This window comes from Symphalangus syndactylus, chromosome 17 (genome assembly GCF_028878055.3).
Source record: "Symphalangus syndactylus isolate Jambi chromosome 17, NHGRI_mSymSyn1-v2.1_pri, whole genome shotgun sequence".
Lineage (NCBI taxonomy): Eukaryota > Metazoa > Chordata > Mammalia > Primates > Hylobatidae > Symphalangus > Symphalangus syndactylus.
The window spans coordinates 98,829,175-98,845,831 of record NC_072439.2 but is presented as its reverse complement, the minus strand read 5'-3'; the positions used below and the strand labels follow the sequence as shown (position 1 = coordinate 98,845,831).

At 41.4% G+C, this 16,657-nt stretch overlaps 1 protein-coding gene across 4 annotated transcripts in view; it reads right to left on the bottom strand.

Moving 5' to 3' along the window:
- Positions 1-16,657, bottom strand: part of SENP5 (SUMO specific peptidase 5) — a 55,442-nt gene that overhangs the window by 17,834 nt on the left and 20,951 nt on the right. For all 4 annotated transcript variants that reach the window (XM_063622181.1, XM_063622183.1, XM_063622184.1 and 1 more), the window contains exons 3-6: positions 10,294-10,399; positions 10,003-10,141; positions 9,352-9,399; positions 6,158-6,235 (exon numbers count right to left, since the gene is read on the bottom strand). In XM_063622181.1, coding sequence (XP_063478251.1) covers positions 6,158-6,235; positions 9,352-9,399; positions 10,003-10,141; positions 10,294-10,399 — 371 coding nt within the window. The remainder of the gene's footprint in view (positions 1-6,157; positions 6,236-9,351; positions 9,400-10,002; positions 10,142-10,293; positions 10,400-16,657) is intronic.

The following is a 16,657-nucleotide window of genomic DNA, read 5'->3' as shown; positions in this document are numbered from 1 at the left end:
ATCAATTTTGCTGTTGAGAGATTCTGATGTATTTTCTAGTTTGTCAACTGAATTTTTCAGCTCCAGAATTTGTTTTTTGTGTTTTGTTGGTTTTTTTGTTTGTTTGTTTTGAGACAGAGTTCGCTCTGTTGCCCAGGCTGGAGTGCAATGGCATGACCTTGGCTCACTGCAATTTGTCTCCCAGGTTCAAGCAATTCTTGTGCTTCAGCGTCCTGAATATCTGGGATTACAGGCCCGTGTCACCATGCCCAGCTAATTTTTGTATTTTTAGTAGAGACGGGGTTTTGCCATGTTGGCCAGGTTTGTCTCAAACTCCTTGCCTCAAGTGATCTACCCACCTCGGCTTCCCAAAATGCTGGGATTACAGGTGTGAGCCATTGTGCCCAGCCTCTGCTTTTTATTTTTTTTAAAAAATATGTCAATCTCAGCTGGGTGTGGTCGCTCAAATCCCAGCACTTTGGGAGGCTGAGGCAGGCAGATCACAAGGTCAGGAGTTTGAGACCAGCCCGACCATCACGGCGAAACCCTGTCTCTACTAAAAATACAAAATTAGCTGGGCGTAGTGGCACATGCCTGTAATCCCAGTTACTCAGGAGGCTGAGGCAGGAGAATCACCTGAACCTGGGAGACGGAGGTTGCAGTGAGCTGAGATCGCACCATTATACTCTAGCCTAGGAAACAAGAGGGAAACTCTGTCTTTTTAAAAAAAAAAAAAAGAAAAAAAAAGTCAATCTCTTTCTTAAATTTCTCTGACAGAATTCTAAATTCCTTCTCTGTGTTATTTTGAAATTCTCTGGGCTTCCTCAAAACAGCTATTTTCAACTGAGAGGTTGCATATCTCTGTCACTATGAGACTGGTCATTGGTGCCTTTAGTTTGGTGAGGTCACGTTTTCCTGCATGTTCTTTTTTTTGAGACAAAGTTTCATTCTTGTCGCCCAGGCTTGAGTGCAATGGTGTGATCTTGGCTCACTGCAACCTCCACCTCTCAAGTTTAAGCAATTCTCCTGCCTCAGCCTCCTGAGTAGCTGGGATTACAGGTGCCCGCCACCACGCCTGGCTAATTTTTTTTAATTTTTAGTAGAGAAAGGGTTTTACCATGTTGGCCAGGCTGGTCTGCAACTCCTGACCTCAGGTGATCTGCCCGCCTCAGCCTCCGAAAGTGCTGGGATTACAGGCATGAGCCACCATGCCCAGCTGCTTCTCTAGTTTTTTTAATTGTGATGTTAGGATGTTGATCTGAGATCTTTCCAGCTTTTTTATGTGGGCATTTAGTGCTATAAACTTCCCTCTTAACATTGCTTTAGCTGTGTCCCAGAGATTCTGGTACATTGTCTCTCTGTTCTCATTGGTTTCAAAGAACTTCTTGATTTCTGCCTTAATTTCTTTATTTACCCAGGAGTTATTCAGGAACAGGTTGTTTAATTTTCATGTAGTTGCCTTTTTTATTTGTTTTAAATTGAGACAAGGTCTCAGTCTGTCACCCAGGCAGGAGTACAGTGGCGTGATCAGGGCTCACTGCAGCCTCGACCTCCCAGGCTCAAGCGATCCTCCCACCTCAGCCTTCTGGATAACTAGGACCACAGGCTGCCACCATGGCCAGCTAAGTTTTTTTAATTTTTTATAGAAACGGGGTCTCACTTGGTTGCCTAGGCTGATTTCAAACTCTTGGGTTCAAGCAATCCTCCCATCTACAGTAATTTTAGGCCTCCCGAAGTGTTGAGATTGCAGATGTGAGACACACCACCCAGCCTCTTTAAATGTCACTTCATTTTCAACCTTTCTTTTTCATATTATTTTATGTATATTTCTTATATTCAGCATATAGCTGGGTTTTTTTTTACTTAACCCAATCTGAGAGGATTTAGAGCAAGCTTGTCCAGTCCACAGCCCACAGGCAGCATGCAGCCCAGGACGGCTTTGAATGCAGCCAAACACAAATTTGTAGACTTTATTTTATGAGATCTTTTTTTGCAATTTTTTTTGTTTTAGCTCATCAGCTATCGTTAGTGTTGGTGTATTTTATGTGTGGCCCAAGACAACTCTTCTTCTTCCAGTGAGGCTCAGGTAAGCCAAAAGATTGGACACCCCTGATCTAGAGGAAGGAATAATTTAGTTTATTATTTAATGAAACAACTCACATATCTGACTTTATTCTTTCACTCTCATGTTTATCATTTGGATACTTTTCCATGAATGTATATTTTTTGCCCACACTGCTTGTAATTTTTCCCCACCCCAAATGGAATATAAGCATCTTTCATTATCTTTTTTTTTTTTTTTTTTTTTTTTTTTGAGACGGAGTCTTGCTCTGTCGCCCAGACTGGAGTGCAGTGGCGCGATCTTGGCTCACTGCAAGCTCCGCCTCCCGGGTTCAGTCTCCTGAGTAAGTGGGAATACAGGCGCCCGTCACCACACCCGGCTAATTTTTTTGTATTTTTAGTAGAGATGGGGTTTCACTGTGTTAGCCAGGATGGTCTCGATCTCCTGACCTCGTGATCCGCCTGCCTCGGCCTCCCAAAGTGCTGGGATTACAGACGTGAGCCACTGAGCCCGGCCCATCGTTCACTATCTACACAACTTTTCCTGCTTAAGTAGCATCCAATTATATGGCTGTACATTTTAAATTTGAACAATCCTCTACTAGTTGTCCTGCATTTTTCTAATGTAAATACAACCATAGGCCATCCAGTCATACAAGTCACATACTTGGAAGTCATCTTTCACACTTCCTTGTCCTTCATCTCCATAACCAACTTATCACCAAATCCTGTTAATTTTACTTCCTACATCACACTCATCTTCCATCTCTCCTGCTATCATTCTAGTTCAAAGTACCATGAATCTGAAATGGTCTCCTGTTCTACCCACATCAACTTTGCTCCCATACCCATCCGTCTTCTTCAGTACTGTTAGAACAAAGACTACAAAGTGGATAACGTTACTTAAAACTCTTCAGTGGTTTCCTATTACATTTAGGGTAAAATCCAAAATACAAACCTCAAGGCCCTGATCTGTGGATCAGGTTCACTTAATGCCACTCTCTTCTTTACTCTCTGCATTTCAGCTACACTAGCCTTTTCCCATTCTTCTACCAGATACTTATTCCTTCTGCCTATGTTTCACATACCCCTATTCTCCATTTACCTAGTTAACTTGTATTCATCTTTGATATTTCTGCTTAAATACTACTTCCTATGAGAAACATTCCCTTACCCTCAGGCTAGGTTAACCAAACCTGCATTCCAATACACTCCCATAGTACTTTTCTTTTGTATCCACTAAACAAATAATTACACCACCAAAAATATAAATACAAACTGTGGTAGGTGCTGTCTCCACCACTAGACTGCAGACTTCATGAAAGCAAAAACTGTCTCTAATATTGTTTTACTTACCACTTTATTTCTTGATTTACTATAATGTCTGGCACTATGATACTGTAAAATAATAAATTTGGTCTTTGACCTCATTTCTTGGCATACAACTCCTAAAGTCCTTGGAATTTCTGATGTCTTTTTTTTTTTTTTTTTGTAGAAAGTCTTGCTCTGTCACCCAGGCTGGAGTGCAGTGGCGCAATCTCAGCTCACTGCAACCTCCACCTCCTGGGTTAAAGCGATTCTCCTGTCTCCAAGCGATTCTCCTGTCTCAGCCTCCCAAGTAGCTGGGACTACAGGCACATGCCACCATACTCAGCTAATTTTTGTATTTTCAGTAGAGACAGGGTTCCACCATGTTGGCCAGGCTGGTCTTGAACTCCTGACCTCAAGTGATCTGCCTGCCTCAGACTTCCAAAGTGCTGGGACTACGGGAACATGAGCCCAGGACCAAAGTGATGTCTTTTTCTATATTAACTGATGGCTGGCAGCTCCTAGGTAGCTTTAGGATAAGAGCAAGGAAGAATTAGATGATTGTGACTTTCAGCCCCACCCAACTCCCCAACCACCAGGGAGAGAAGAGAAGCTAAAGGTTAACCAATGGTCACTGGTTTAGTCAATCGCGTATGTAATGAAGCCTCCATAAAAACTGACTGCACTGGGAGAGCTTCCAGATACCAAATATGTGGAGGTTCCTGGAGGGTGGTGTGCCTGTGGACGTCCTAGAGAATCCCTGTGCCCTCTCTCCTACATCTCTTCCCACGCATCTCTTCATCCGAATCCTTTGTATCCTTTGTAATATCCTATATAATAAACTGCTAAATGTAGGTAAGAACTTTCGGAATTCTGTGAACTGCTCCAGCAAATTAATCAAATTCGAGGAGGGTGGCGTGGGAACCCTCACTTGAAGTCTGTTGGTCAGAAGTTTCAGAAGCCTGGACGTGCAACTGGTGTCTGAAGTGGGTGGGGGGCACTCTTGAGGCATGAGCCCTCAACCTATGGGATGTGGCGTTGTCTCCAGGTAGACAGGTCAGAATTGAATTAGAGGGCATCCAGCCAGTGGTCGCTGCAGAACTGCTTGCTTGCTTTGGTCACAGAAGTCTTCTGTGCTGACTACTGTTGTGGTGTGACAGCAGAGGAAAAAACGGTTTTTCCATATAGGCACATAACAGGTACTCAATAAATAACTGTTTAATGCCGGGCATGGTGGCTCACGCCTGTAATCCCAACACTTTGGGAGGCTGAGGCAGGCAGATCATCTGCCTGAGGTCAGGAGTTCGAGACCAGCCTGGCCAACATAGGGAAACCCCGTCTCTATTAAAAATACAAGAATTAGCCAGGTACAGTGGCAGGGGACTGTAATCCCAGCTACATGGGAGGCTGAAACAGGAGAATCACTTGAACCCGGGAGGCGGAGGCTGCAGTGAGCGAAGATAGCACCTGCAAGATTCCATCTCAAAAAATCAATAAATAAATGTTGAATGAATGAATGAATGTTGCTAAGGACAATCCCATCTATGATTCACACACACACTCATACACACTCCTCACCTGCTGCTTAAACCCTCTAATGTCTTCATTTTTATTTTTTATTTAGTTTTCTTTTGACATGGAGTCTCGCTCGGTCACCCAGGCTGGAGTGCAATAGTGCAATCTCGGCTCACTGCAACCTCCACCTCCCATGTTCAAACGATTCTCCCACCTCAGCCTCCCAAGTAGCTGGGGTTATAGGCACCCACCATCACAGCCCGGCTAATTTTTGCATTTTCAGTAGAGACAGGGTTTTGCCACATTGGCCAGGCTGGTCTCGAACTCCTGACCTCCAGTGATCCGCCCGCCTCAGCCTCCCAAAGTGCTGGGATTACAGGCGTGAGCCACCGCGACTGGCCTAAACTCTCTAACGTCTTCAAATTGCCCTCATGATCCAAACTCTTTACCAGGGCCTATATGGCCCCACATGACTTGATCCCTGCCTCCTTCCCTGATCTCATGTGTATAATACTCCAATATACCAAACTCACTTCTGCTTCAGGGCCTTTAACGTTCACTCTTCCATCTACTGGAAATGCTCCTCTGATCCTCAGTTTTCAGTGAAATGGGATCTTTTCAAAGAGGCCTTTGCTGATGAGCCTATCTAAAAGAACTAGCCCATCTTCCTCCTGCTACCCTATCCCAGTTACCTTGTATTCTCATACTGTGTTCTGATGTTTCCATAGCAAATAGCACTTACCACTCTCTGACTAGAGTACATCATACATAGTAAATTAGGTACACGGTTTTTGGAAATTCTTTCAATTACATGTATGTATATGATTTTATAAATAGACTGTGATATAAAAGTTATTTCTCCTGATGGATCAGTTAACATTTTAAGAGACAAGATCTGGCTATGTTGCCCAAGCTGGTCTCAAATGCTTGTGCTCAAGTGATCCTCTGGTCTCAGCATCCTAAGTAGCTGGGACTACAGGTGCGAGGCACCGTGCCCAGCACCGGCAAAAAATTGTTGAAAGCTTCTGCTGTCTGCTGACAAGCCTACCAGATAATACCAAATGATGGCAGCTCCTTCTTTATCATCCCACTGTTCTACCACTATAATTGGGACCAGGAGGCAATTAAGGTCTTTCAAACAATAAGATTTAAAAGAAACAAATTTAAAGCTTGTCACATTAAAAAGTCTGTTTCTACTTAACATCATATTGGCATTAAAGTTCTTATCCTTCCACATAAAGTGGTTTATCATCTGCATTTCAAATTTGGAATAAAAAAGAAATAAAAAGAATACCTTTTTAGTCCATCTTTTTACTCCATTATATCCTTTGGTTACCAGCTGTCTATGGAAAAAGCTGTTGAAGAAGTGAACCTAGAACAGACAACAAATACAAGCAACCAGATTATATTAGGCTGTGCCCAGATTTAACTTCAAAAGAAAGAGGAAATTTTAAAATGTTTGAATATAAAGCAGACAAAAAGAAAGGAAAAATTTCTTCTTAAAAACAATGATTGAGGAGGCAAGTGGATCATCTGGGGTCAGGAGTTTGAGGCCAGCCTGGCCAACATGGTGAGACACTGTCTCTACTAAAAACACAAAAATTAGCTGGGTGTGGTGGCACTCATCTGTAATCCCAGCTACTCAGGAGGCTGAGGTAGGAGAATCTTAAACCTGGGAGGCAGAGGTTGTAGTGAGCTGAGATCACATCACTGCACTCCAGCATGGGCACCAGAGCAAAACTCCGTCTCAAAAAATAATAATAATGATAATGATCAAAATATAGAAAATACATTACATGGTTTACAGAAAATGCTGTTCCAAAGTTTTATTGGAATGACCTTACAGCTGTGGTCTAAAGTCAGATTTGGAATGGGGCAGTAAATAGATTACCTGAATCCAATCAAGTAGAGACACAACCTGACAAATCTCTCTAAATCAGGTGAAAAAGTTGAAAGAGGCTATGAAAAAATGAGGTAACAATTACCTTGAACTCAAAGGAGATGGATTACAAAACTAACTCCATGTGAAGGATGTGGATTTAGAGACTCCTGTTGTTACAGTAACTATAAAAAGGCCTTGGCATGATTATTTCTAGTACCACAGAATTACCCTGGCTGTACAGAGTATCAGGTCCTGCATCCTTGGCTTTGAATTTCTGACTTATAAGTAAGTGGTATATCAGCTCATCTCAGATGGTAAACATATTGTGGTCTAAAAGTGCTCATTCAGTAACTTGAGGTGATAAAACTGTTCCTTTAGCGCTGTGGTTCTCAGAGTGTGGTCACCTGACCAGTAGTGTCAGCATCATCTAGGAACTTGTTAGAAATCCAAATTATCAGGCCTCATCCCAGACCTAATAAAGCAGAAACTCCGAAGGTAGGGCCCAGTAATCTGGTTTTGTAAACCTTTCAGATGGTTCTGAGGCACATTCTTTTGATAACCATGCAGCTTAACATACAGATTAAAAGAGCTGCCAGACATAGTGGCTCACACCTCTAATTCCAGCACTTTTGAGAAGCAGAGGTGAGAGGATTACTTTAGCTAAGCCCAGAGCTCAAGCTAGCCTGGGCAATACAGCAAGACTCCTGGCTCTACCAAAAATAAAAATAAACTAGCTGGGCATAGTGGCACAGTGGCACGTGCCTCTAGTCCCAGCTACCTGGGAGGCTAAGGCGAGAGGATTGCTTGAGCCCAGGAGTTCAAGGCTACAGTGAGCTACGACTGTGCCACTGCACCCCGGCCTGGAGTGTCTTTTTAGTGTCTCTAAAAAAAAGGTTATTTTTTATAATTTTAATAAAAATAAATAAATAAGAAAGAGCTTATAGTAGCTGTCTCTAGAGCAGTGATTCTCAAAATTGGTATCCATCAGAATCATCTGGAGAGCTTGTCAAAACACAAATCGGTGGTCCCCACCTCCAGTTTCTGATTTAGTAGGTGTGGGTTGGAGTCTCAGAATGTGCATTTCTAGTAAGTTCTCAGGGGATACTGATGCTGCAAGTATGGGGACCATGCTTTGAGAACCACTGCCTTAGTTAAGTGTCCTTTTGACTCCATGAATGTTTAGAATTAAATGTACAATGGTGGTAAATGAAACCCTTGAAATTAATACTTTTATGTTAAAGATAATCTATATTGTTTAAACTTTCTGATGATTAAGAGAATTTGACAATAGAGCATCTAGCAGATTAGCCTCATGATTCCAATTTATAAGTGTATAACAGATTTATAATTTAAGTGGAAAGTCATAAAACATTTTCTATATTCATAAACGGTATCAGAATCTGACGTTTTAGTATTTATGTTACTTTATTAGATTGATAAGTTTTATAAAGCACTTGGAAATTTTTGCACCCATCAGGCATTCATGTACTCAGAAAAATACATTAAGTAAAAAAATAGTTTTGATATGTAACAAAACTCTTAAGAGAATTTAGAGTTTATGAGGGTTCAATCTGTATTTGAACTATCAAAGATTTATCCAAGGAAAAATGAAAGATGAGTATTTTTTTACATTTTTAAAGAGAGCAAGATTTTAAGTTAAATGTAAAAAGCTGGCCTGGCATGGTGGCTCACATCTTTAATCCCAGCACTTTGGGAGGGGGAGGTGGGCGGATCACCAGAGGTCAGGAGTTCAAGACCAGCTTGGCCAACATGGTAAAACCCCATCCCTCCTAAAAATACAAAAATTAGCCAGGCATGGTGGCATGCTCCTGTAATCCCAGCTACTCGGGAGGCTAAGGCAGGAGAATTGCTTGAACCCAGGAGGTGGAGGTTGCAGTGAGCCAAGATCACGCCACTACACTCCAGTCTGGATAACAGAGCAAGACTCGGCCTCAAAAAAAAAAAAAAGTAAAATAAATACATAAATGTAAAAAGCTTAGCCAGTCCCTTTTGCACATCTCCCTACCAAAAAAAAGCCCTCTCCAGATATCAACGAACATATCTACCCTAACACAAATAAATAGGAAAATAATTGCACAGTGATTTTCTTATGCCGAAGTGATTTGATGGGGCCAGGCGCCGTGGCTTACACCTGTAATCCCAGCACTTTGGGAGGCCAAGGCAGAGGCGTATCACCTGAGGTCAGGAGTTCGAGAACAGCCTGACCAATATGATGAAACCCTGTCTCTACTAAAAATACAAAAATTAGCCAGGCATGGTGGCAAGCGCCTATAATCCCAGCTAGTCGGGAGGCTGAGACAGAAGAATCGCTTGAACCTGGGAGATGGAGGTTGTGATGAGCCAAGATCATGCCATTGCACTCCAGCCAGGGCAACAAGAGCAAAACTCCATCTCAAAAAGAAAAAAAAAGAAGTGATTTGATGGAACTTATGGGCAAGCCCAGTACATGATCAAGACAAAATTGATCTCTTCTTTTAAAAAATTTAAGGAATGTCAGATAATTACATCAAATGTAAAAACAAAAAAACTACTCGTTTTAATACACAAGGACACTCTCGCCTGCAGAAGAGGAAGCTTTCACTTACTTTGTCTGGGACTGCATCCATTATCAGCTCACCATACATATTAATGACCTATAAAAAGTCAACATAAAACCAGCTTACTATCTCTGCCAGTAAGTTGGAGAAAGAAAAACAAAAGAAATAAATAAAACCAGGCTACTAACCCTATACAATTCAGAACATCCCAATCACAATAAATAATATATTATTACTGCCAACAGTAATCAAACCGTTTGGATCCTCGGGCAAGTAACCAGTAAAGAATAAAGAATCCTGGCCGGGCGCGGTGGCTCACGCTTGTAATCCCAGCACTTTGGGAGGCCGAGGCGGGCGGATCACGAGGTCAGGAGATCGAGACCACGGTGAAACCCTGTCTCTACTAAAAATATAAAAAAAAAAAAATCAGCCGGGCGTGGTGGCGGGCGCCTGTAGTCCCAGCTACTCGGAGAGGCTGAGGCAGGAGAATGGCGTGAACCCGGGAGGCGGAGCTTGCAGTGAGCCGAGATTGCGCCACTGCACTCCAGCCTGGGCGGCAGAGCGAGACTCCGCCTCAAAAAAAAAAAGAATAAAGAATCCTTATTCCAAAAGACAATTGAGAAGCCAAACTAGAGATTATATTTTATTGACTAACATCCTCTGCAACTTCTCCACACTGACAAACTACAATATACTAACCTGGTCATTCAGCCAGTTCTGACCATCCAGAGTCGCCAGGTCGTCCATATCTAGCATGTGTTTATTATAGAAGATACGGAAGTTACATTTTTGATGTCTGGCCCGATAGTTTGTTATTTCTCTATTGATAAATGGTTTTCTGAAAGAGAAAGATTTTGAAACAAAAGGTAAAAAAACATGAGTACTTCTTAATTTACTGCTAAATATCTTTTTTTCCTGTAAATCAAGAGAAAAGTCATATATGCCAAAAATTTTATTTTCAAGGGCTTAACTGTAGCATCGTTTATATACCTATTAGAAAAGTCTTCATTAAAGACATCTTTTAATCTTCCAAGGACTTCTTTTTCACTGAGTGGAACCAAACTGCCATACTTCTTCATAACCTCATCTAGGAATCCTTAAATAAAGGAAGAAAGAAAAGTTAAGACGGAAAAACAAGCCATTTTCAGTAGAGTCATTCTCCAAACACTTAACCTATACATAGCACTTAACACATATAGTGGTTAACCTATATTACTATATAATATTGATACTATAAATATTTTTAAAGTTAGGTCTTTTGTAAAAAATAAAACATATTAGGCTCTAACCAATGCAATCTAGAGAGACATACTGTGAGGAATCATTTCACATTAGATGTTTAAGTTACTGATGCATTGTTAGAGAAGGAATGGATAGCTAGAAGGAAATACTAACAGCTTCCCATAGCTTAACCTTCTCTTAAAGTGTGATTTCTAAAGGGCTTAATCACATATTCAAATGTGCCTATCCTTTTCGTAACTGAAAGAATTATTGTTTTAAAATCACAATTAGCATTAACTGATGAGATCATTGTGACTCTATTATTTGGTAAAGGTATGTACTTTGGTATCAGCAAGGGACAATATCATACAACTTGATAAGTTATTATACTCATGACACCAAATAACCCTGTGAGGTGAGCTCAACTGGATAACAGCTAGTGAGGCCTTTTTTTTTTTTTGAGATGGAGTCTCGCTCTGTTGCCCAGGCTGGAGTGCAGTGGCACGATCTCTGCTCACTACAAGCTCCACCTCCCGGGTTCATGCCATTCTCCTGCCTCATCCTCCTGAATAGCTGTGACTACAGGCGCCCGCCACCACGCCCGGCTAATTTTTTGTATTTTTAGTAGAGACGGGGTTTCACCGTGTTAGCCAGGGTGGTCTTGATCTCCTGACCTTGTGATCCGCCCACCTCGGCCTCCCAAAGTGCTGGGATTACAGGCGTGAGCCACTGCGCCCAGCTAGTGAGGCACATTTTAAGACAGTAAATAGAATTTTTTGGAGATGGGGTCACTTTCTATCATCCAGGCTGGGGCATAGTAACACAATCATAGCTCACTACAGCCTCAAACTCCTGGGCTCAGGCCATCCTTCTGCTTGGATAGTTAGCTGGGACTATAGGCATGTGAAACCACACCCAGCTAATTTTTTAAGTTTTTTTTTTTTTTTTTTTTTTTTTTTTAAGACGGGGTCTTGCTATGTTGCTCAGGCTCGTCTTGAACTTCTGGCCTCAAGTGATCCTCTCGCTCCAGCCTCCCAAGATGAGAAATAAAATTTAAAGGTGGCTTTTTGGCCACACCACAGGACAGTCTTCAGGTAAATGTAAGTAACATATATATGTGCTTATATATATCACTGAATGATCCACTGAACCTAAAAAAGCCCCAGGAAATAAACCCAGGACGTTCTTTCTTTTCTTTTTTTTTTTTTAAGACAAAGTCTTGCTCTTTTCACCCAGGCTGGAGTGCAATGGTGCGATTTCAGCTCACTGCAACCTCCCACTCCTGGGTTCAAGTGATTCTCCTACCTTAGCCTCCTGAGTAGCTGGGATTACAGGCGCCCACCACCATGCCCAGCTAATTTTTGTATTTTTTTAAGTAGAGATGGGGTTTCACCATGTTGGCCAGGCTGGTCTCAAACTCCTGACCTCAGGTGATCCACCTGCCTTGTCTTCCCAAAGTACTGGGATTACAGGCGTGAGCCACAGCACCTGGCCACCCAGGACATTATTTCTAAGTAAATACAAAAAAGCTGAGGCAAGGCTTAGACGCTCACAAAAGTACAGACATGACTTAGGCTGTTCACCAATGCTGAATGGGCAGAGCAACAACCTAGCTAACCATCAGTCTGACAGTTAAGTCTGCTGAGTTAAGACAGAAAAAATGAGGATTGTTAGCCACATATCTTAACCAGCTCCCTTTGTAACTCCAAGAATGGCCTCTGCCATGCATTGATATAAACAGGATAGAAAAGATGATAAGAGTGTCTTGGGAATGAAGTGTTTTGTCTTTTATGAGGGGAGAGACAGACAAAGAAGTGAACAATTTATTTTTCCTCCTGTTAATCTCCCACCAGAGTACCTGTCTATTTTAAAGGCTTAACATAGCAGCAAAGGTCAGGGTACAGTAAACAGAAAAGAGGTCCTTTCTCACGTCCATTCTGCTCTAGGCTTTGGGCAAATACAGTAGACAGGAAGATAGTCCCATGCTCCAACTTCATCAGGGTATGAGATAAAGATTTGGAGCTTCTAAACTAGGAACAGACCATATACTTGCCTCTAGTGTTTACTATTTCACATCTTACAGTTACCTGATCATAACCTTGTGTCTACATGGGGGAATGGGCCCAATGGAAGATAAGGAATCTCACCATTTGAGAAACTGCATTGAGAATTATTTTTCGTAGTAAAATAATACCCCTAACAACAACAATAAAAATTAAACTTTAGGCCCCACAACTTTGATTGGGGCTCCTCAAATAAGAAGGCAGTGTCCCCCACAATGGGATATGGACGTGAATTTCAAACTGGTATCACAGTGCTCTTGTTAACAATGTTATTTCTGGTGGCAGAATGATGGAGATTCTAAATTGTTACACATTTTCCTCTTATCTGTATCTTTATTTTCATTTTCAGAAGATAAACATGGATTTCTTATTCAGTAGAAATGCCCTTCAAGGTACGATCTTCAAAAAGAACCCTAGATGACAGTGTCTCACTTACACCATTATCTCACTGGGACCAGAAGTAAAACGACAGTTAAAAAATACTTATAAGACAAGCACTAGCATGTCTCATTTAGTTCTTATAGCCTCCCTGGGTGTTAAGATACTATCCCTACTTCACAAATACAGACACTGGGCCAGGTGCGGTGGCTCACGCCTGTAATCCCAGCACTTTGGAAGGCGGGTGGATCACCTGAGGTCAAGAATTCAAGACAAGCCTGGCCAACATGGTGAAACTCTGTCTATGCTAAAACTACAAAAATTAGCCGGGCATGTTAGCATGCCTGTAATCTCAGCTACTTGGGAGACTGAGGCAGGAAAATCACTTGAACCTTGGAGGCAGAGGCTATAGTGAGCCGAGATTATGCCACTGCACTCCAGTCTGGGCAACAGAGCGAGACCTCATCTCAATCAATCAATCAATCAACCAGTCAATCAAATGGAGACATTAGAAGCTTTGAGAGGTTAAGTTACCTCCCCAAGGGCACTAACTAGCATATGGTAGAACTAAGATCCTGATTGTAGGTCCCGTGACTACAGAAACTGGGCTGTTGACTATCATGCTATGCCACTTACAAAGCAAGAAATATCTGTTATCTTTTCTCTACAAAAACAACTTGGTTCTTCACCTTTCCTTTTTAATATCTGTGGGCCAAGAACTATCCAGAAACAGATTTTATAAAATGACAGTTAAATCCACCATTCTTTATCCACTTGCTTTCACTAAACTAATCAACTAAAAAAGGAAAAATACACTTGGTATATACAATTTATTTTACTCAGAAACAGATTTTATAAAATGACAGTTAAATCCACCATTCTCTACCCACTTGCTTTCACTAAACCGATCAACTAAAAAAGGAAAAATGCAATTGGTATACACAATTTATTTTACTCCCAAAAGTACTAAAATTTCAAAGTGACCCAAGAAACAAAGGATAAAATGTCAGGAAAAAACAACAAAAACTGGAGTTCAAATTATAGAGTACTCTGCAAGTACAAAAGGTAGTAATATAAAAAACAAAACCTGAGGTGTCATTTTAGAATTTAAAGTACCCGGCCAGGCACGGTGACTCACGCCTGTAATCTTAGCACTTTGGGAGGCTGAAATGGAACGATTGCTCGAGCTCAGGAGTTCAAGACCAGTCTGGGCAACAAAGTGAGACCGCTTCTCTACAAAAAATACAAAAATTAGCCGAGCGTGTTGGCACATGCCTGTAGTCCCAGCTACTCGGGAGGGTGAGGTGGGAGGAGGGGTTGAGCCTGGGAGGCAAAGACTGCAGTGAGCCAAGATCCCACCACAGCACTCCAGCTTGGGCAACAGAACCAGACCCTGCCTCAAAAATAAAAAAATAAAAAAGAAAGAACTTTTTTTAAAAAAGAAGTTAAAAGTAAGGCCAGGCGCGGTGGCTTACGCCTGTAATCCCAGCACTTTGGGAGGCCGAGGCAGGTGGATCACGAGGTCAGGAAATCGAGACCATCCTGGCTAACACGGTGGAACCCTATCTCTACTAAAAAATACAAAAAATTAGCCAGGTATAGTGGTGGGCGCCTGTAGTCCCAGCTACCCGGGAGGCAGGAGAATGGCATGAACATGGGAGGCGGAGCTTGCAGCGAGCCGAGATTGTGCCACTGCACTCCAAGCCTGGGTGACAGAGTAAGACTCCATCTCAAAAAAAAAAAAAAAAAGAAGTTAAAAGTACCCATCATGTTAAACCAACAGCACTAGACAGTTTTTGTTTGATACAACTGACCTGGGTCACATTCCACCCTGAATGTGGAATGAGGTTCACTGTGTTGTGCACATAAGAAATGCAACCACGTGGTTCTCCAACAAAATACAATACATACCTCAGAAAGGGCCCATCAACAATAAGGAAGGTATAAAGTATCTAAGAACAAACATAAGGAATGTGCAGAACCTAAGTGAAAAGCTGCGAAATATTACTAAGGGACAGGAAGTCTTTTGCAATGAAAGCAATTGTCCCTAAATTAATCTATAAATATGATGCAACATCAAGTAAAAACCATACTTTTTAAAAAGATTACAAAACAAATCCAAAATTTACCTTGGGACAAAAATGTGAGAAATTCCTAGAAATTTTTGAAAAGAATTAAAGGAGAGAGGTGAATAAGGAGCACCAGGTCCTGTCAAATGATAAAACTATGCTAATTAAGGCAAATAGAGCCAGCATGGAATAGAGATCAAATCCAAAGAGACTCAGTGGTAGGTTGCATTTCTGAACCACAGGGAAAAGAGCAAATTATTCAATCAACAGTATTAGAACTATCAACTAATTTCATTGGTTCCCAGACCCACGGGAATGAAAAAAAAAAAATTCGCAACTAAATATTTTATTAACAGCTGGAATTCATTTTGGTGTAAAGAATGAGGTAAGGATCTACCTTAACTTTTTTCCAAAGCACTAAATTAGAAATAACACATTAGGCCAGGCGCAGTGGCTCACATTTGTAATCCCAGCACTCTGGGAGGATAAGGCAGGCGGATCACCTGAGTTTGGGAGTTTGAGACAAGCCTGACCAACGTGGAGAAACCCTGTCTCTACTAAAAATACAAAATTAGCCGGGCGTGGTGGCGGGCGCCTGTCATCCCAACTACTCGGGAGGCTGAGTAGAGACGGAGTTTCACCATATTGGTCAGGCTAGTCTTGAACTCCTGACCTCAGGTGATCCACCCGCCTCAGCCTCCCAAAGTGCTGGGATTACAGGCATGAGCCACTGCACCTGGCCTAAACTTACTCTTCTTGAAGCTGCTTTTTTCCATTCACTATATCATGGACAGTTCTCTTTTTCCCTGAAAAAATGCATACTGTATTATAACCAATTCCCTACTGATGGCCATTTATTTTTACCACTAAATAATGTAACAATTAAAAGTCTTGATCTATCCTAGTTCTACTGTTTCCCTTGGACACACCTGCTACAAGTCAAATTTCTGGGTAAAAGGGCATGCATATCTAAATTTTTAAATTTTCATCTAACTTTTGCTATAGACACACACATGCACACAAGATTTAAATGTTTGTAGAGTCAATTTGGTATAATTTTCATTGCTTCTGAGCTTCCTATCATGGGCAAAAATGTCTTATCAATATAAGATTATAAAAATGGTCTCCTGCTCAAACAACTGAATAGCAAGAACATAACCCAATTTAAAAAGCAGACAAAGGACTTGAATGTGGAGAAAAGGGAACCCTGTACACTGTTGGTGGGAATGTGAATTAGCACAGCCAAGAAGGAAAGCAGTATGCAGGTTCCTCAAAAAATTAAAAATAGAACTACTATATGATCCAGCAATTCCATTTCTGAGTATATTTCAAAGACAATGAAATCAGTGTGTTGAAGAGGTACCTGCACCCCATACTCACTGCAGCACTATCCACAATAGCCAAGACATGGCATCAACCTCAATGCCCATGAGTGGATGAATGGAGAAAGAAAATGTAGTATATATACACGATGGAATACAATTCAGCCTTAAAACATCCTGTCATTTGCAACATGGATGAATCTGGAGCATAATATGTGAAATATGCCAGACACAAAGAAATATACTGCATGATCTCACTTATATGTGGAATCTAAAGTCAAACTCATAGACATAGAGAATC